Raw genomic sequence first — 19,806 nt, 5'->3', positions numbered from 1 at the left:
GCTGTAGATGGAGCAGTCAGACTCAGTGTGGTAAGATCGGTTATCATGGGCAGGTCTTAGTTTTTGCAGCACTTGTATAAAGCCTGGCCCACATGGAGTTGAGAGGAGAGGTAGTTTCACTGTGAAACAAAATCAGCCTCTCAACATAGCCCAGTTAAGTCATTGTGCTGCTTTGACTAGGTAACTAAAAGTCACATGTAATGTCAAGTTGATTACACATAATTATATATAAACTTGACATTGAGTTTTCATGCATCTTAACTCAGCACCAAGGTGACTCAACTGGGTTATGTTTAGGGGCTAATCTGTTGTTTTTATAGTCATAGTGACATGCAGAATGAATGACCACAGGCCGTTAGTGCTGACTGTATGACATCAAGACATGACCAGTTCTGAAATAATGTCTGTAGTCAGCCTGTCCAAATAAGTGTAAGAGCACTTCGCCACCATATGGTTTCAGTGGAAGTGCAGTTCACACAGTGTTGTGTGCCAGTGATATATTGGGGACAACTGATTCGTGTTTGTAACCAGAGTGGACCAGGCTAGAGTTATGAGACATGTCATTACATTCAGAAATCTTGCAAACAGTAGCCTGCTGCGTGTGCATCCCAAACTTTAGTTGTGTAACAAATGAAAGTTCAGCGGTTACTTTCGTTTGTGTATTACAATATGCTTCCTGTTCAAGAGCGGTCTATATCAATCCTACCTATTCCAAACTACTATTGTGGATGGAGGAGGAGATTTCACTGGTGCAGGCTCCACAAATCTCTTTTCATCAAACATTTGTCAGCTGTGAATTCCAATCTGTTTTTCTCTGGTAAATACAATGGCACAATTTGGTCATTTTCCAGGCCAGTGAATTTAAAGCATGGTCAATCACTGTGGAAGTCAACAATTTGCATCAAGGTGAATTTGTGTTTGAATACAATGTTGATCAAGGCCAAGAATTGTTCAGTGCAAACAGTATGAACATGTGTGTGTTTCCACCTCAGGGTTTTAGTTGGAGCACCGAAGGAGGAAACAAAGAGTTTCAATAAGACAGGAGATGCATTCTACTGTCCAATCAGCACAGACACCAAGGACTGTGGCCAGATGAACCTAATCACCTCGGGAAATGGTATTTCTGTCAATCACCAAATCCATCGATTAGTCAGTGAGTCAGTGAGTGAATCAGTCAAGTGATAAAAGACAGGAACGGTTTTCAATGGAGGTGATGTGTTTGTGTCCCGTTCAGATCGACCTGACGATACGGAGATCGTGGACGGGATGTGGCTGGGAGTGGCGGTGGCGAGTCAGAATATTACTAAAGGCCGAGTTTTGGTGAGCTCATGTCAATGCCTCTTTTCAGTTGTTATTTCCGTTTGAGGAGGTTGTTTCTCTCTTGATACATTTTGAAATTCCATTTTTCATTCATGGCCGTCTTTGTCATTGATTGTGGCAGTTTTTTAGCCCATAAGTAAAACAACAACAAAATTAAATATCTCCTCTCTCTCTCTCTCTCTTTCTCCCCTCCTCCTCTAGGTCTGTGGTCACCGTTATGTGAAGAAGATAAACGAGGGCCTTACGTGGGGAATGATTGGCCGCTGCTACATCCGCAGTAACAACATGGAATATGACCCTAATGACTACCACTGGCAGGACTACTATGAGGTTTGCTCTCCGCAAGACGGCCAGACCATGGAAGGCATGTGCAACATGGGCATCTCTGCTGCCATTACCGCTGACGAGGTCGTAGTCGGTTCACCAGGCAGTTTTGATTGGCAAGGTGTGTAAGATGAATTAGTTCACATAAAACACTTTTCACCACAGGCACTTTGTCTGAAGTACAGTTGAAGTTTATTAATTACCTGAAGTAAATGTCTGAAGTACAGTTGAAGTTTATTAATTACCTGAAGTAAATAATTAATTAATTAAGTATACTATCCACTAAACATTTTAGAAGAACTACCACTGTTTATGGTTTCTGTCTGGACTTTCATTTTAGTTTATTCCCTCTGTATTTTGTTTCCTGATGATCAATTTACTTGGCATGTTTTTGTTGTTGCTGTTTAACAGGAAATGCGGATATCATTTGGAGAAGCCCACATAATTCCTACTCAATATCCAAGACAAATTTCCCCAAAATTGATAGACGAAATATCTACATAGGTAAGGCTATACTGTGCTTCTTGTTCTCCATACTGACATACAATCTGTGTTTTCCTGTTGAATCCCACCATTAGTTGAATATCACCATCACAAACACAAGGCCAATGCATTACATAATTCGACTAATGTAAAAGAAAGCCAACACTCATTTTTCATGATCATTTAAGGGTGTCTATAGTAGTTAGAAGTGATTCCAGTGCAAAAACTGTAGCGTACTGTAAATGTTGCTTTTGAAAACCACCAAGCATTTAATAAATCCCAAATTACTTGTTATTACAGCCATGCTGTTGCTAGCTTAGACAGAAATAGCAGACTTAGAAGGATGGCAGCAGAGTTAGAGAGAGTAAGCAAGCGCGCGCGGGGGGGGGGGCAGTCTGATGCTGAGTCTAATATACTTGTCTTTCCCTCCACTCCACAGCAGGGGGAGTGGGGGGGGGGGGCTGCAGTCTGATGCTGAGTCTAATATACTTGTCTTTCCCTCCACTCCACAGGTTACTCGGTGGCCAAGGACAAAGGTCTACTGAGTTTGACCAGCGACACCCTGGTGGCAGGAGCTCCTAGGGATGGACCTGGTAAGTTTGTGGAAAAACTAAATGCTCAGTGTATTTGTAGATAATGATGATTTATCATATCTTAATGACTGTTCATCATCTATCTATAAATGACAGGAACGTCTGTCTGTCTGTCTTTGTGTCTGTGTGTTTGTGTGTTATTCCCATATCTGTCAAACCGTTAGTCCGACTGATGTCAAACTTGCCAGGTGTCCTTGCGGGCACGAGTAAGTGCAGTCCCAAGTTTGACGTTGTTTGGATAAGAAATGCAAAAGATATTGTTAAAATATATCAGTAAAAGAAGCACACATTGGGTTTCACCGTTCTACTGTAGCCACTCCCCCTCTCACACAGCACTGTAGGCTACCTGAGAGAATAAACGCGGGGCTGTGGCAGAACTGAATCAGTGTAGGCTACACAGGTGGAAAAAAAAGTGAGTGTAAGATGCGTGGATGTTTGCGGTTTGCTTGCATAGAATGATTCTGCGGATTTTGCAACAAACCTAAAAAATTAAATGTTTGCGGCAGATTTGCAGCAAACTTTTGGGTGATTTGTGGGAAACAAATGAGTTCACTAGAAAATATTGCCAGAAGTTTGTTGGCCGCTAGAGGCAAACTTCCAGCAAAGTTCTGGCAACAATGAGAAGTTTGCCACTAGTGGCAAATGTGTTCACCAGTGATTTGCCACCACACTTCCAATGAACTTCTGGTGACAAACCTAATTTGAATAATGACATTTCTGCAAATTTGCTGCAACATTACCAAAAGTTAACTGCAACTGTTTGCCAGAAATCTAATTTGCATGTGAAAATATGACCTTGCCGCAAATTTGCAGCAACTGTTAGCCAGAAACCTGAAATTTCTGTTAGCCAATAAACACAGGTATGAAGTAGAAAAATGATGTGCAATAAACTGATACTTTGAACAGCCCAGGAACTTTGGACTGTTGCCGAATACAAGGTCCCAAATTGAGCAATAATGGTCCCAAATTTAAGGACTAATCCCGGTGCAGTGAGCTGCCTGCTACAACACCGGCGCTCGGGGAGCAGCGAGGGGTTAGGTGCCTTGCTCAAGGGCACTTCAGCCGTTCCTACTGGTCGGGGTTTGAACCGGCAACCCTCCGGTTACAAGTCTGAAGCGCTAACCAGTAGGCCACGGCTGCCCCTCATGTCACTTATAGGCTGCCAGAAACCTCCACCGGTGTGACGGTACCGACTTAAGGCTTAATTCACCTTTGCACCCAGCGCAGTGACTCCCAGTAATATAATCCAGCACAAATGTTTGCATTTCTCCCTGCTCATATGCAGGCAGGCGTTGATCTTAAACTTTTTTCACTCTGGTCATTATTACTCAGATAACCTAGCCAGAGGGGCGGTGAGAGTGAATCTAGTCGGCAATGTGGACGATGGTGACCAAACGCTGGGTAAATCTGCCTACATTCTGTACGGGGAGCAGGTGGGGTCATACTTCGGTGGCAGCATTGCCATTGCTGACCTCAACAACGACAGGTAAGCTACAGACATGTCATTGGCCTTTGTTGCTTGAGTGTGTGTGTGGTTTTAAAGGCACTGACATATTACACAGTAATCTGTGTGATTACTGTGTGCACAGCTGTATAAATCTCAGAGAGCAAAGTACATTTCCCCATTCATGCTGAATATTTCATGTTGAGCATTTTAGTGCATTTCTGCCACTCATATTTTGTATGGACCAATAGGTTGATTTCTTTCTCAGCTTCACTGTCAAGTACGTAATCTGAAGTCATAGCTCTGTCAGCAGTTGTTTGAAACGCAATAAAAGCCTTGATTAAACTAAACTAAATGCCTTAATGAAACTCATTCTCTTTAATATGGCACACCCATTGTTTTGATGCAGTTGGAAAGATTTAATTGTGGGAGCTCCGTTCTACTTTGACCGGACCAAAGAGGAAGGAGGGGCCGTCTACATCTACATGAATGAAAATGGCTCCTTCAAAGACAAGTACGACATCGCTCTCAAAGGACCTGAGAAATCTGCGTTCGGAATGTCAGTGTCCGCCATTGGCGACATCAACCAAGATGGTTTCCAAGGTAAAACGGATGCCCCAGGTTTAATACAACCTACCCAGTTTAACACATCATATTTAGCCACTTTAAATGTGATGCACTTAGGTAGTTCATTATTTAAGGGCTTTAAAGCAGCATTCCGCTTGCGTAGACTAATCACGTAAGTGTGTATGATTTGTGGCGGTACAGTATGCACACCGCACCAAAGGGAGAAATTCCTTTTGTATGTCTCATTAAGTGAGTGAAACTCCTCTACACAGCTTGTGTATATGCCTATAGGCCTGGGTCCCCTACCCAGCGACTTTACAGTGAATACAGTAGCAGGTCTTAAGCAAGGCTCATTTGAACTGCTGCATGAAATCATAAAATTGGCCCTGTTTGTGTCTTTGCTAAGTGACTGTTTGTATTGTATTGGGGCTTTTAGTTCAGTCTGATGTTGCTGATTGTATTCCTTTGATCTGACGTGAGCAGGATGTTTTAGGAGTCATTGTTCCTCTGGCATTTCACAGAGTAATCAGCCTGGTTTGGGTGACGTCCAGATTCAATTGAAAACGTATTGTATGCAGAGTGCAATACCACTGATGCATTAAATTCAGTTGAACTTCTCATAATATTAATTCACTTTGAGCTGGGCAATCATGTAGATTAAATTTATCTTAATAACTGGAGTTTACTCTGGCTATTCAATCACAACCTAATTGTCTTTTATAATAGTGTCTAGCATTTGGTTTGTGACTTGGCTGAAACATAGTTATGAATGATGTTGGCATTTGTTCCATTAAGATAGTAAACTGATATTGTGGATGTCAGATAATTTGTACTCTGTCAGATCTTAACTGAAGGACAGATATAGATAATATATACTATACAGAACTATTTAATTCATGCATGACATCAAAAAAGATGTAATGGACTTCCTGTGTGATTTTATGTGTCATGCATTATGCATTGTGATTATATGAGGGCCCTCTACACTGCTGCCATATGGCGTTAGTACACTTATACTGCAGTGTAACCACCAGTGCCACCTAGTGGTTCACTTATTCCATTGAATATCTGAGCACTGAACGGTAAATCCAGTAAGATGAACTGATGTATGGATATATCTAATATATTTTCTGTATGGTAAGTCTAAAGAACTGGTAGCTGCTTCAGATGAAAGCCCTCAGAACTTTGTCCTCTCTTCCCCTCTCTTAGACTTTGCAGTCGGTGCCCCCTACCATGGAACTGGCGCTGTTTTCATCTGGATGGGCAGTGAGAAGGGCATCTCCCCTACGCCCAGCCAGGTCTGTGAGTCCAACAGGACACAGCTACATAAAACAGCTGCATGCCGGGCAGCCGTAAAGCTCTCCCCCACCGCAGCAGTCTGCTTTTTTAATGTTGCACCTGAGAAATAATTTATTACAGTAAAGCCTCGCGACTGAGTCGGTATGTGTCCTGAAATTAAATGAGGGTTACTCTCTAGAAGTAATAGGATTTGGATATATTTATCAGATATGAAACAAGACGTGTGAATATAGGAGTGGGATGCCAGTGCCATGTTACAACATCTGAGCGCACCTCATGCTTGCAGGTGATCAAAGGCCAGGACATCAAACACAGTGGCTTCCAGACCTTTGGTTACTCTGTTTCTGGAGGCATGGACATCGATGACAACAAATATCCAGACATAGTGGTGGGCTCGCTGGATGAGCGTATTGCTGTGTTAAGGTAGAGGCAACGGTTGAAGTTGCAGCTTAGCAGAGTATACATGTTTCCATGTCTCATTTGATTATTATGTTTTCATGTTATTTTTTCATTGTATTTGTTTTTATTTTTGCTTTTTGTTACATTTATTTGCAATATATGTATTTTGTTACATTCATTTCTAATCACCAATCAAAATTCTGCATATTTACTCAAATAAATGTGTGTGTGTGTGTTTGCGTGTGTGCGTCTGCTAGGGCTCGTCCAGTCATCCATCTTCAGAGTGATTTAAGTGTGACCCCAAACATTGTGGATCCAGACACTTGCAATGACTGGTGAGCATATGACACATTAAACTATGTATATGAATATTAACACTGTGTTCTTGTTAAGAGACATGCAGTACAGTATTTGAATCTCAACAGCGTGGTTTTGTTTTTTTTTTTTGCTCTTGTGGGTGTCCTCTTTTGAGTCTTTGAGCCTTGTTTTTGTCCTCCAGTGTAGAGGCGAAGATGTGCATCTCCTACCTCCTCAGTACGGGGGAGAGCAGCAAGAGAAACATCAGTAAGCACCACCTCGTTCTCTACCTCAGCGTCCATCCTTGCAAACTGCAGACAGCTTTGAAGTTGAACACAACCAGTCTAGGAGAGCAATCCTTTGACTCTGTTTGTGAACATTTGTATGTTCAACAAATGCAGATATTTGTGTTTAAACAATAACTACAAGCTGACCCACCAATGATAGATTTTGCCCATTTATTACATTTAGCTTATTAGCTTATTAGCTTATTTTGCCCATTTATGAAATTAGCTTTAGACTTTGCACTAAGCCCACCATTTAATATAAACCTTGGAGTTGTGTTACAGGGAATCACTGATACAGATACGCATGTCTCTTGTCCTTTTCAGCTGTGGAGTTCACACTGATAGCTGACCGGACCAGCCGCAGCCCTCGTCTACTTTTTCTGGACAATATAGCGAACATTTATACTGGGCACTTCTACATGCCGTCGGAAGACTGCAGGACCTTCAAGCTCCAACTTAAGGCAAGATTTCTAGTATTATAATAAAAAAAATTTAAAAAAAAGAATAAAATACATCAATAGAAAGAACACCTGTTCAATTTTACAATGACTTATTCCTCTGTGTAATGGCAGCTGAAACATAGCTGTTTTTATACCGTTTTGCTCTACACTTTGGGAGTGTAGACCTGCGTCCAGAGAGAAGAAGCAGAAATTCGGTGTGCAAAGGGTGAGAGATGTCACTGAAAACTGAGATAGTCATTTCCAGACATCAGGTGGCCTACATGCTGTGCCTGTAGAGACTTAGTGAAAATGTAGTGGAATAAAGAACTCAGCTCTTTTACACAGGATGTATGCGTCAACAGGTGTTATCTGGTGCTGCATAACTCTTGCTGAGAGGAATACCTTATGCACATCCCTTTGGTTCCTCTTAAAGTGCTGAGGATCTACAAGCTTGTTACACAGTTCTTGGATTTAATTACTAAAATCAAAAGTATGTAAGTGATTATAAATATGATTGAGACACCAGCTCAGGAATCGAAGCCATCCAAGGTGAGCAGACTGCTCTTCTTTAGATTCTAGTGGCCTCTTTGCTTTTTTATGTAAAGTGCATTGAATTTGAAATGCTCTACAGTATGTAAATAAATGTGCTGTGCCTTGCCTTGCCTTAGGATCTTGGTAGGATCGTGGTAGTACATTAGCAAATAGATTTTGCCTAGTTATTAAATTATCTTTAGTTAGACTTAAGGCTTTGAGCTTTGACCTTCATTTAAATTAGGGCCCAGAGAAATATATGAAATAGTCATGGCTGGTGCTTTTCAGTGATCGTTGCAAATGGTACGAATCTGATTCAAGTTGAAATGTGCGAAGCCGGGCAGGAGCTCTTTCCCCCCGTGGCAGTGATCGCACTTACCTCCAGAACGGCTGTGTATTCCATCAGTCTCCCTGACAGTAGCCGTCTGTCTGGCTCACACAGAAGCCCATCCGAGACAAGGTGGAGCCTGTCAGCTTCTCCCTCAACATGTCCCTGTACGAGCCTCGGGCGCGGAGCCGCGGAACACTCCAGAATCTGGACGCATACCCCGTGCTGAGCGAGGGGAAGACTGTGGTCAGAAAACATGAGGTAAGGGCACACACAACCAGCAGACAGGACCAGGAGGCCCTTCAGGGTGACTTTGTTTTGACCAACGCTTGAGTGCATTTTGAATAACTCTTCTGGTTTTATTTGTTTGCTTGTGCTTCAGTGTAGATTTTCCCAGATCTGAAATTACTTCAGGGACACTTTTATTTACTGAGGCTGAAACATATTGAAGTCCCCCAGTTGGATGAATATTTAAAATAATTCTGATTCTATTCAGTGTAAGGGTCAGCATTAAAGCTGCAAGATTTTTTTGATCATATTCACTGGAACCCACACTATGCTCCGACTGAACAACATAAATAGGAAAAAAACCCGCACTTCTACCTCCACCCAGAGCCTGTTATTTGTTTTGCAAAAATCCACAGCTCCCGTTTCTTCTGGTCCAATCAGAGCAGGGCTGTGTGAGATCTGACTGTCAATTACAGTCTGGTGCAGTCTATTGCGCACTGACGAGCACAAATTTGATGAGAGGGTGCTCGGTGGTATTGGGGGAGGGACATGAGAGTTGTAAACATTCAAAATTTTGGCTAAGTTTCCTCAATCTTTTAGACTTGCCAACTGCAGCTTTAATTTGAAACATGGAGAATTGCATGAGCTCTTCCCCCTTCCACAGATTCACTTCCAGAAGGCATGCGGCACGGACAACAAGTGCAACAGCAACCTGAAAATGACTGCCGAGTTTGCCAACTTTGACGATGACCAGCCTTTCCAAGTGTGAGTTCATGACACAAAACATGCTCAACTTTATTTGAAATGACCAGTCAAAGGAACAGTTGGAGAAGAAACTGTGCAAGGATTTTTACAATGTTCACAATGTTTCACAACATTCAAGGCACAGTCACAATACATTGATCCAGATGCTATAGAAGGGGAACATAGGTTGTAGTGGGTTCAAATGAAACAAATTTGAGAAATGTATGAGTATGAGTAGGTAGGCCTGTAAAGTAGCTCATTTAGAAGCTGATTTGGAAAACAGTTGTAGTCTGAGGTGCCTGAATAAACTGTCTGTGGTCTTACAGTGAAGACGGACACCAGATCTTCAAATATAACGCTGACGTGAAAAAGCTCAAGATGCTTATCGATGTCACCAACATCCCATCAGACGGACGGCTGGCAGAAGACGCCCACAACACCGTGCTGAACATCACCACCCCCCCCTCTCTGCAGTTTTCTGCCGTCAACCCCAAGGTGAGGAAGCCTGACATTACAAGCGGTCCATAGGGCTCCAGAATACTGTTCCTGATGTAAATTATGTCAATTCGACTGATTAACTAGATAGATAGATAGATACTTTATTGATCCCCAGGGGAAATTCAAGGCTCACTCACTAACTCACTAGTCCGAGTAAATTTAAATGACATAATTGTGTGCATTGAAATGCTTGTCTGTCTATACAAATGTACATGTAATTGAGTAGCCTGGGGTCTAACTGATTGTTACTCTTTTGACAGAATCTCATTGAGTGCGATCTCACATCATCAGGTCTCCTCTGTGAGTTTGTGAACCCAGTGCGTACCAAACAAGAGGTAAGAGTTCACTGTGTGCTGTTGTTGTATCCGAGACGGCTAGACTATTCAAGCCCCTCTGTTCTGTTCCAGAGCTAATGAATTACCTAACACAGTCAGACAGGTGCACTGGGGTCTTCGGGACATGGGTTGAGCAAGGGCTTTATTGAATCTGACTCTATCCCATTGCTGTACAATATGCCAATACATCAGTCTCCCTGATTTGACCATTTAGAGTATCTGTCGTATTGGTTAATTTCAGTGTGTTGACTTTATTTAGTGAACGTTTGAACTTGAATAATGCCCTCTCTGGTTCTTTGGCAGTAAATGCTATACAGAAAATAACTATTTTCTTGCGTTAATCACCCTTTTTTGTCTCATAAACAGAGTCAAGTTACGATCATCTTTGAGACGTTAGGCATCACTCTGGACACACGAGAGATCACCACAGAGATACAGCTTTCTACGTGAGTGTTGACCTTTTCAGTGATTCAGTATCATAGGCTTTCTTTCAGCATTTCCTGACAAAGCCATCTGTTACCCTGTTTACCACTGTTCACCTGACCACTGTTATTCAGTTCACCACTATTATTCTGTTCACCACTGTTACTCTGTTCACCACTGCTCATCTCACCACTGTTTCTCTGTCCTGTAGATTGAGTGAACAAAGCGCCATTTCACCAATAGCGTTGACCCTGATGGTGGAATATTCACTTCAGCCAACATTCATCATGTAAGTTTTGAGAAATTGTGTTGTGTTACTTCAAAGTGTTATGGCACATTACTAACCATGAACTAAGTTGCTTTTCTTTGTAAGCCTGTATATTAAATACTAATTATATCTAATAGATACAGTTAATGAAGACGTAACAGCACACAGTGTTTGTTAATGCTGTAATTAAAGGATGATTTATGTTAACTTTTTCATGATTAAGATAATTCCTCATTGTTAAGTTATAAATAACAGTGCTTAATACTAGGCCTATGTATGATTTAGTAACACAGTTTATATTTTAAAGCTATTTTGGACTTTAATATCCAGAAATTGAGCCGTGTGATCCTCCAGGTATCATTAGTGTCAAGCATAGTGGTCTTGAATATACTTTTAATTCATATCTGTGTTTTTGTCAACTTCCACAACATGCCAATCAAGTTTGATTCCCTCACTGCTGTTCCATTTAATTGTCCTCTTCTCAGAAATCCCCAGAATGCCCTGACATACTTCAGTGGGGAGGTCAAGGGAGAGTCGTTCATGAAAACACCCAGTGATGTAGGAAGCCCAGTGACATTTACCTTTCATGTGAGTGTGGATGGGTTCGTTTGCCACATTTGCTGCGGGCATCACCTGTGCTTCAGGTAGTGTGGGAAGTTGTCCAAAGCCCCACAAAATCTCTCCGACAGCTGTAGCCTGAGGCTGGCTGTAATTTCCCCTTAACTAGGGAGGAGTGATAGACACACACCTTCTTTCCTCAGTGCAGTCAAGAGGGAGAGAAACATAGATGTGAAAACCAGTGTTTCCCACAGAATTTAATTCTATTTGTGGTGGTAGGTTTGCAGAATTAACTTGCAAAATGCAACAGTTTTTAACAAATTAGCGCAGCGTGGTTATGATGCTAACCAGCTTTAAGCACAATTTAATACAACCTGGAAAATCATTGTGTGGTGGTCAATGTTGATATTGTGGTGGGCAGCCACAAATAAGTCAAAGTATGGGAAACACTGTCAAAACTGTCTTCATCATAAAACATTTTGGTGTACAGACAAAAAATCACATCCTTGACAAACACACGCATGCGTTGTATTGCAATCCCGTCCTTCCTAGAGGATGCTATGCTGCCTCTCTAAAGTTTGCTAACGTTAGCGCAATGCCTCTGTGTGCTCAGGTGGAGTTGAAAGGGAGGCCACTAGGCAGTCTGGGGACTCTCCAGATCTCCTTTGCTTGGCCGTTGGAGGTGGATAATGGGAAGTGGCTCCTGTATCTGACAAACATTACCACAGAGGGCACATCCAACCAGCTGTGTGTCCCCCCAGACAATATAGTTAATCCTCTCAAGCTCACGGTGAGTAGTGGTGACTCAGACCAATTCAGACGTGTATGTCCTCATTAAAAAGCTCTGGCAGAGTGATTGTTTATTAATGGCAAGCTAAAAACAATGAGGAATGTCCATAAGATATATGACTAAGGCACACTTTAGACGCTGTTACTTTAGAAAAGATGAAGACAATGCCAGGAAACACATGAAAGAAGTGCAAATGTTGAAGAGATATACAGGTAACAACACCATGAAGAGGGACACGTGAAATCATGTATTTTTGTCTTTCTGTTCTTGTTTTGCTTCTGTCTGTCTTGTCAGCCGGCAGCTGTCGAGGGCCGTAGGAAGCGAGAGCTGGACTCCCCTGAGGTCAGGGAGGGGATCCAGGCAGAGCAAGCGTTGGCTCAGGCTCCTTTCAAAGCCAGAGGGACTCGCAAGAAGCTCATCCTCCTGGTAAAGAAAAGCCCCTCTCTCTGCAATTCAGCCGCAGTTCAGCCCAGTTTATTCAACCTCTCTCCACTCCACATCGCGATCCACCCCATTGAGTTCCCCATATCAAGTTTACAAGTGGACGCTTATTTGACGGCCGCAGAGATGTTACACATACAATATTTGTATGACTAGGCTGCAGGCTCTGTGTGCTCTGATTGTGTGCTTCTACAACCCTGGCATGTCTCCAAGACGGAAGGGGGGATAAGAGAGAAGAAAGAGAGCGCTAGAAAGAGAGAAGAGCGGAGAAGGGGGTGGAGGAGAGTGGGCAGTGACAAGACATAGAGGCCTCATTACTGTAGACTGGAGAGCTGGAAGTGTATCACACAGAAAAACCCTTAGGTTGTGGTGCTACAAGCCAAGGAAAAAATGGACTCGACATCACATCACGGTGATGAGTGTGGATCATCCTGACCTTAAAATTTAACTGCCACGAGAGACAACCAGCAAGGCTAAGCAGTTTTTATGTAATTGGGTGTCTGATTGATATTGTGTTGCAAAGGTCAATCCAGCCTGGCTGTATCTGTCATGGTCATGTTTTGGTGATGTGTCAGAATGATTTTTGTTTTCTATTTGCTTTACACTAAACATGTACAGTAAGTACATGCGCATGAATGCATTTTCCATAGATTTGTTTATAGTGCAGAAAGCTATATGCCTACTTGTTACAAAAGCACAGACAAAAAGCTGTATGTACAGTATGAGCCAGTAGATATAGCTGTGGAAAGTGAAAAAAACCAAAAACATTGTAGGTTGGAGAGAAAATAAATCCAGATTCAGGTCAGTGTACATGATGTATGATGGGGTGTTAGGAGCTAACAGCTGGAGGATAGCTACCAAGCTACACTGGGGGTTGATTTTGCCCTCCACCTATAAGAACTGCACACACATACTGTACTCGTGTGACGATGCATCAGTGAGAAATCCTCTACACAGCTCTGTGGGAACCAGGGGAAATATGACTCTTCATAACCTAACCTTAACCTGAACCATCTGAGTGTCAACAGACTGATTGTTGATAATCTGAGTGTCTGTGGGTGGACCATCCAAGTTAAGTGTGACCAACATTTTGCCAGGAAGCCTATATATATATATATATATATATATATATATTAGGGCTGTCAAAATAACTGATTAATTTCGATTAATTAATTTGAGAAAAAATAACTGATTAAAAAAATTAGTGCAGATTAATCGATTCCGTATGACCTTTGACCCCGAGCCGTTCTAGTCAGTAAAAATTAGACTGAAAAATGAAGGAGAGAGAAGAAAACGTGCTGCCTGGATCATTGATTGGAACATTTACTTTTAAAAAACGGCCTGATGGTCTTGATAAAAAATAAAGTGTTGAAAATAAAGTCCTCTGCAATGTCTGCAGCAAGGAATTTGCATATCACCGGAGTTCATCAACTCTATAGTCGCACATCAATGCAAAGAAATAAGTGTTGACATTGAGGGGAGTGTTAATTTATTTTCATTGTGTCCCCTAGGTTATATCTGTGGCCTGAAATGCCTTGTATGTGAAAAAAAAACTTCTTCCCTAAGCACTTTTTAATTTATTTCCTCAGCATATTAGCTCATATCATAGATTATTATGGCAATTATTTGAACAGTGAAATAATAATAAAAGAGTCTTTGAACTTTAATGTCACTAATGCTGATTATTCAATGATTCATTTGAATTTAAATATTTAAAATACTTTCACAGCAAAAATTATATATGCGATTAATTTAGATTAATTAATCACAGAGTATGTAATTAATTAGATTCATTTTTTTAATCGATTGACAGCCCTAATATATATATATATATATATATATATATATATATATATATATTATATATCATATCATTATATATATATATATATATATATATATAATGATTTATTTTCAAATGTTAAGCAGACCTGCCCTCCAGCAAAGGGCCTGAGAACTTTAAGTCCCTTTATCGTCCTGCATTCATCAACTCATGATTATTAATGATGCGTTTTCAGACTTGTGACGAAGGCGCTAAGTGCCGCACCTTCACCTGCCCCTTAAAGGGGATGAAAACTCGTGCAGCAGTAACCGTTTACGCCCGGCTATGGAACAGCACCATGCTGGAGGTAAGAGGACTCCATCACCTTGGACAAAGTCTACCCTGACAGGAAGTGTTTTGTTTCTCATGGACTCTCTTTTTTTTTGCACGATTTAGAGTGGATGAAGCTTACATCTCACACATACTGTTAAACAATCTGATAGTTATGGGCCTGATCTGTTTCTGTTATATGCCCAATGCTGGAGTTTCATCATGAGTTTGAATATATTCTGTCCTTTTACACATGGTTTAATGACTTTCTATTGGAGATTCTGACAGGCTAGTGCAAACAGTATTTTGTGCAGAGAATATCAAAAGCAGAGTGCTCTTCCTAAGCAGATTTTTCATTTCACTGTTTGAGTCAGTGCTGTGATAAGTGTTTCAGTCGTGATGAATTACACCGGTGGTCGTCGGAATCACTTTGCCGACAGGAGTGTAAAATAAAAATAACATCTCTTCAGGGATTTCACAGAGACTGCTCAATAAAAATTGTGCTTCACAACCTGCTTGCTTCTAGGATTACAGTGATGCTTATCGAGTGACAGTGCAAGGCCAAGCTACGCTCAACTTACAGACAAGTAAAGCTGTTGTCATCATGAAGCCGCAGACACAAACGGTAATTGCTCACAATACTCTCCTTCCAGACACGTGTTTGTTTTGGGCTGTAATTGGACCTCTCGGGGGAATTGATTTGTGCACACGTACACGTGGGAAGAAAGAAGCAGCGAAAGCAGCCCTTTTGGATTCAGAAGCTTCAACATTCAGCGTAACACAGTATCTCAACATTTCTAACCATCCAGGGTTGCCAACTCTCACGCATTTTAATGTTCTGCTTCATGGTCACGTGAAAACAAATTCAATTGACTTCACGCCAAAGAATACTCCTGTTTTGGTCAATCTTTGTCAATCTCATGTCAAGTCAGCAATGGAAGTTGGCAACTCTGGTCATCTAGTTTACATCTACTTGCTGTCACTTTTGCTGAAGTAAAAATGGACATTTCTCCATTGTCAGACTATTAATCGATTATCTTATTTATTTCTTATCTCATACCAAAACATGTGGCCTACATAGCACTGTGTTTCATACTATGCACACAGTCAGTGCAGGGGTTATCAGCTGCCGTGACCTATTTGACCTCTGACCTTTACCCTGTGACCTCTCTGTTCAGTTCACCCTGAACATTGACCCCGAGCTGGAGGAGGAGGTTCCGCAGGAGGCTCCCATCTGGATCATTGTGGTGTCGGTCCTCGCCGGAGTCCTCCTGCTCACGCTCATCAGCCTGCTGCTGTGGAAGGTGGGTGAGGGTGGCTTCATGCCCCATCACAATAACAACAACAACAACAACAATTAACACACACACACGCACGCACACGCACACGCACGCACACGCACACACACACACACACACACACACACACACACACACACACACACACACACACACACACACACACACACACACACACACACGTGTATATATATATGTACATATACACTTCAGGCATAACATATGGCATGATTATTGTTGGATATAATTGGCTTTGCAGGTGTTGTTGTTGGACTATTTATTACTTTTCTTTGAAGAACCATTACCATACCAGTTACAATAACACTAAATCATGGATATTGTTGTCTAATGTTCTTCCTTATAAACTGATTTAAATGTACTGAAATGGATTTATTCTTTCAGGTTAAGGTGAAATGAATGGCCCTGCTCAATTGTACATGTTTTACATTTTACTGTACATGCCTTGCCTTTTTATTCATATCATTGTGTAATGAGATGGTAACAGGATCATTAGGTAGACATGTAAACCATGAAGTGTGTTCAAATTTGCAAACGTGGACAAACATCTGTGTTTGCCTCCGTTCACAGAATTTGAATGCACCTTTAGTCTGCGTGTGTGTGTGTGTGTGTGTGTGTGTGTGTGCGCGCGCGTGTGTTTGTATGTATGTGTGTATATGGTATGATGATTTCACTTATATTTCAATGGTGATGCCCCCCCCCCAATCATCCCCCCGTAGTGTGGCTTCTTCCGAAGGGCCAATACCAGAGAGCTGTATGAAGCCAAAGCCCAGACGGCGGAGATGAGGTCTCAGCCCTCTGAGAAGGACCGCCTCACCGAGGACATCTAACGCCACGCCACGCCTCACACTGGTCCTTACACTGTAGTCCTTGGGTAAACAACACCGTTGCCCCTGACGACCGTCTGTCTGTCTGACCCCCCAGCATCTCCTGCACTACTGCCTGTCCTAAGACTTGACCTCCTGACCTCTTAACTCTTCGCTTTGATGTGCTGTGCTTTGCTCGTTTTTCCTCTCTGAAGCTCTCCTCCCAGATTTGCAGTTGCTTTGAATGATGGGCAATGAGATTTTGTGACATTTCATATCTTACCCCCCTCACGAATCAAGAGAATTAGAAGACAAAGGAGTGTATTGCAGCGCACTGCTCCTAACACCAAATCTCACAAAACGTCCATCTCAGCATGAGTCAACCTGCTGCCATTACTGCCTGTGCTGAGGTGTTGAAATTGTCCAACAGCCTCCCCATTTAAAGCTACTGACCTTTGCTTTCTTTTCCTAGAAATGATCCAGAAATAATGAGCTCTTTTCCCTATTGTCCACTTTTCTTCCTCACCCTTTAACCTTCCTCCTCCTCCTCTCTTTTGCTTGAGATCATTACTTGAAGTGTCTTGATAATCAGAAACAAATTCACTCTAAAACGAACCAAAAAAAATAAAAATCAGCCATAGTTTTGTTTTAGTCATTGTAAAAATGGTGATTTCTGTGAACTGCCATTTGTATAACTGTAGATAGCGGACTAAAATAATCATATGAAGACACTCTACAAGACACTCTACAATTTTAATAGCAGTTTCAAAAGTTTTTGTTTACCCTCTGGACTTTAGAATTTAGTTTTGCACACTTTGCCTTGTCATAACCACAGGTCTTTTCTCCCTCCCTCTGTTTGCGTCTCATGATTGTAGCTTCCCTTGCTCTCCTCACTGACCCCATGCAGTGCCCTGTGCCTGTGAGTGTGAGCGTCAAAGACAGAACTATATCCATGAAAAAAAATATGAATTTGAATGTGCTTCTCCAGCCTTTATTCTTTATTTTGAGTAATAGAAGTTATGACATTTAAGGGGTGGAAGTTGTGTGTCTATGATGCTATAACTGACTTATCTACAACTACCTGTGACTGTTGCAGCCACAGGAACATTTTCTCTCTTTTTCTTTTCTATATATAAAGTGAGCAACTGTATGTACTAAGTGTTGCCTCTGGCCCCTTCACAGTGTGGCTTCTTCAAGCGAAGCGCCCACTTCAGAGAGATGCCCACGCACCACGGAGTCCAGATCCGCAAGGAGCAGCGCTACCGCCTCAGCGAGGGCTTCCTCGTCGAGGAGGACACCGCCAAGAAGCACTGGATCACCAACTGGTCAGAGAAAACCCGCCGCTGCTGCTAGTGGCTGCGTCCAAAAACACACACCGCCACACACTCAGCCCTCACACGGGGGGGGGGGAGTCTGGGGTCCAGCCTCACCCGTCTTCACCTTCACGAGGACTCTCAGGGCGCCTCACTTGTGTCCATACACATGTCAATCATGGACTGTCTGTCGTTAACATGGTGCAGTAATGGTGTTTAATGATATGGGGTTTTGCAATGTTAGGGTAAAAGCTACATGTATTGTGTGCTACTGTAATGTTAGGGTAAAAATTGTATGTGACATACCAAATGAATACATTTTTTTTAAATCCCTGGTTATTTTTTTTTTTGTCACTGCTATGATATGCGTGTTTTAGGTGCCTCTATTATTCCTATGTTTGGTTTGGTTTTCTCTTTGACATACAGTGCCTCTGCGTGTTATGGTGTGTGCTGAAGCACTCATCGTCTGTGATGCGCTTTTCACAGTGCAATAAGCCATGGTGTGTCCATCGTGTTTCCCTCTGAATCTTGCTAACTGGATTTGAATATCGCTCAACCAATGCTGTTCTCATTGTCATACTCTTGTGTGTTGATATCCAGGACCAAAGCATTTTTACTGATTGTGGTCAAGAACGTTATAAAACTGATCTGATCTTTGCATCTTTTTGTCTCGTGAATGATCAGGAGTCTAATGGGTATGTATAATTTAAAACATTTAAAAAAGTAAAGGTATTGTATGATTGCTAAGATTAAAATAGGCAATAGAGCCAGAAAACTTCCTTCAAAACGTATTTGAAAGATCAGAACATTTACTTGATATTGCTGATGAATCTATACAGTAATTCAGAGTCCATTTGGTCTTTGGTATTACTTCATATTTCTATTAGTCTATTCAATGTATTGTATGATTGTAGACAATTGAAATGTCTAACATTTGCACACACTCTCCTCTGCTGTTCCGTTCTGTGGTGTAGATTGATTAATGTTTTTTAATGAATCTGTTTATTTGAAGTCTGTAAATCATGCTGTGATTTGCCTCATGATTGATGAAATGTTTGTGTCTGTGCCAAATAAGAGCTCTATCAGCAGTTTTATAGAATCACTGAATTATGCCTGCCACTGCCAGTGTTGGAGGGTGAGGTTTCAGCTTTTCCTTAATTAATCTGCAGGAAGAAGGTCTCTTCAGCCTACTAACTTGTGCGTTATTGATGAGGGAAAAAATCCTGTACCCTAGGTAATCACGTTTATAGTCAATCCTGTTTAATTTTTCAGAGGTGCTGAAGACTTGTGAATTGATTCTGCTCAGAAAAAAACAACATATACCAGAGATGCATCCGTACATTACACAGGATTTGCATTGCTAATTCTCTTTTCTAATGAAAATACTGTAGTTTCCAATTCCGATGCCAGATGTAAAAAGCCTATATTATAAGTCCTCCATATCAAAGCCAAATTACCATGACATAAATATTTATAGGAGGTTTGTTGAGAGATTATTATTGTTAGATAGATTGTTAGTTTCATACTCAGAAGCTTCCTTGTGTCATTATTATAAATTGTGGAAGCAAAGCCAGCCACATATTTGCACAGCCAGAATGGACATTCCTTGTTAGCATACAGTTATTGTTTGTGTATCAGACATATATTTTTTATGTATGTGCATTTAGTTGGTGTATGTGAGC

General features: G+C 41.5%; 1 protein-coding gene across 2 annotated transcripts in view; it reads left to right on the top strand.

Annotated features, from left to right (window-relative positions):
* Positions 1–18,114, top strand: part of LOC143101693 (integrin alpha-3-like) — a 36,435-nt gene extending 18,321 nt beyond the window's left edge. Inside the window, exons 2-27 of one of the 2 annotated variants that reach the window (XM_076264836.1) lie at positions 993–1,117; positions 1,235–1,320; positions 1,522–1,765; positions 2,056–2,148; positions 2,640–2,720; positions 4,053–4,206; positions 4,574–4,767; positions 5,941–6,029; positions 6,317–6,453; positions 6,687–6,764; positions 6,929–6,993; positions 7,338–7,474; positions 8,427–8,573; positions 9,205–9,305; positions 9,611–9,779; positions 10,043–10,117; positions 10,484–10,563; positions 10,752–10,829; positions 11,294–11,396; positions 11,980–12,156; positions 12,451–12,582; positions 14,616–14,726; positions 15,216–15,314; positions 15,868–15,993; positions 16,725–16,879; positions 17,994–18,114. In XM_076264836.1, coding sequence (XP_076120951.1) covers positions 993–1,117; positions 1,235–1,320; positions 1,522–1,765; positions 2,056–2,148; positions 2,640–2,720; positions 4,053–4,206; positions 4,574–4,767; positions 5,941–6,029; positions 6,317–6,453; positions 6,687–6,764; positions 6,929–6,993; positions 7,338–7,474; positions 8,427–8,573; positions 9,205–9,305; positions 9,611–9,779; positions 10,043–10,117; positions 10,484–10,563; positions 10,752–10,829; positions 11,294–11,396; positions 11,980–12,156; positions 12,451–12,582; positions 14,616–14,726; positions 15,216–15,314; positions 15,868–15,993; positions 16,725–16,835 — 2,992 coding nt within the window. In that variant the 3' untranslated portion in view covers positions 16,836–16,879; positions 17,994–18,114. Of the gene's footprint in view, positions 1–992; positions 1,118–1,234; positions 1,321–1,521; positions 1,766–2,055; positions 2,149–2,639; positions 2,721–4,052; positions 4,207–4,573; positions 4,768–5,940; positions 6,030–6,316; positions 6,454–6,686; positions 6,765–6,928; positions 6,994–7,337; positions 7,475–8,426; positions 8,574–9,204; positions 9,306–9,610; positions 9,780–10,042; positions 10,118–10,483; positions 10,564–10,751; positions 10,830–11,293; positions 11,397–11,979; positions 12,157–12,450; positions 12,583–14,615; positions 14,727–15,215; positions 15,315–15,867; positions 15,994–16,724; positions 16,880–17,686; positions 17,731–17,993 lie in introns of those variants that run through there. The other variant, XM_076264837.1, reaches the window with a different exon arrangement.
* The last annotated feature ends 1,692 nt before the right edge of the window (positions 18,115–19,806 follow it).

This window comes from Alosa pseudoharengus, unplaced genomic scaffold (genome assembly GCF_046254945.1).
Source record: "Alosa pseudoharengus isolate Yale_2024_CS ecotype anadromous, Long Island Sound unplaced genomic scaffold, YU_APseudo_1.1 YU_APseudo_1.1_scf_4, whole genome shotgun sequence".
In the NCBI taxonomy this organism is placed as follows: Eukaryota; Metazoa; Chordata; class Actinopteri; order Clupeiformes; family Clupeidae; genus Alosa; species Alosa pseudoharengus.
Note: the sequence above shows the minus strand (reverse complement) of the source record. Positions and strands in the feature narration are given on the sequence as shown.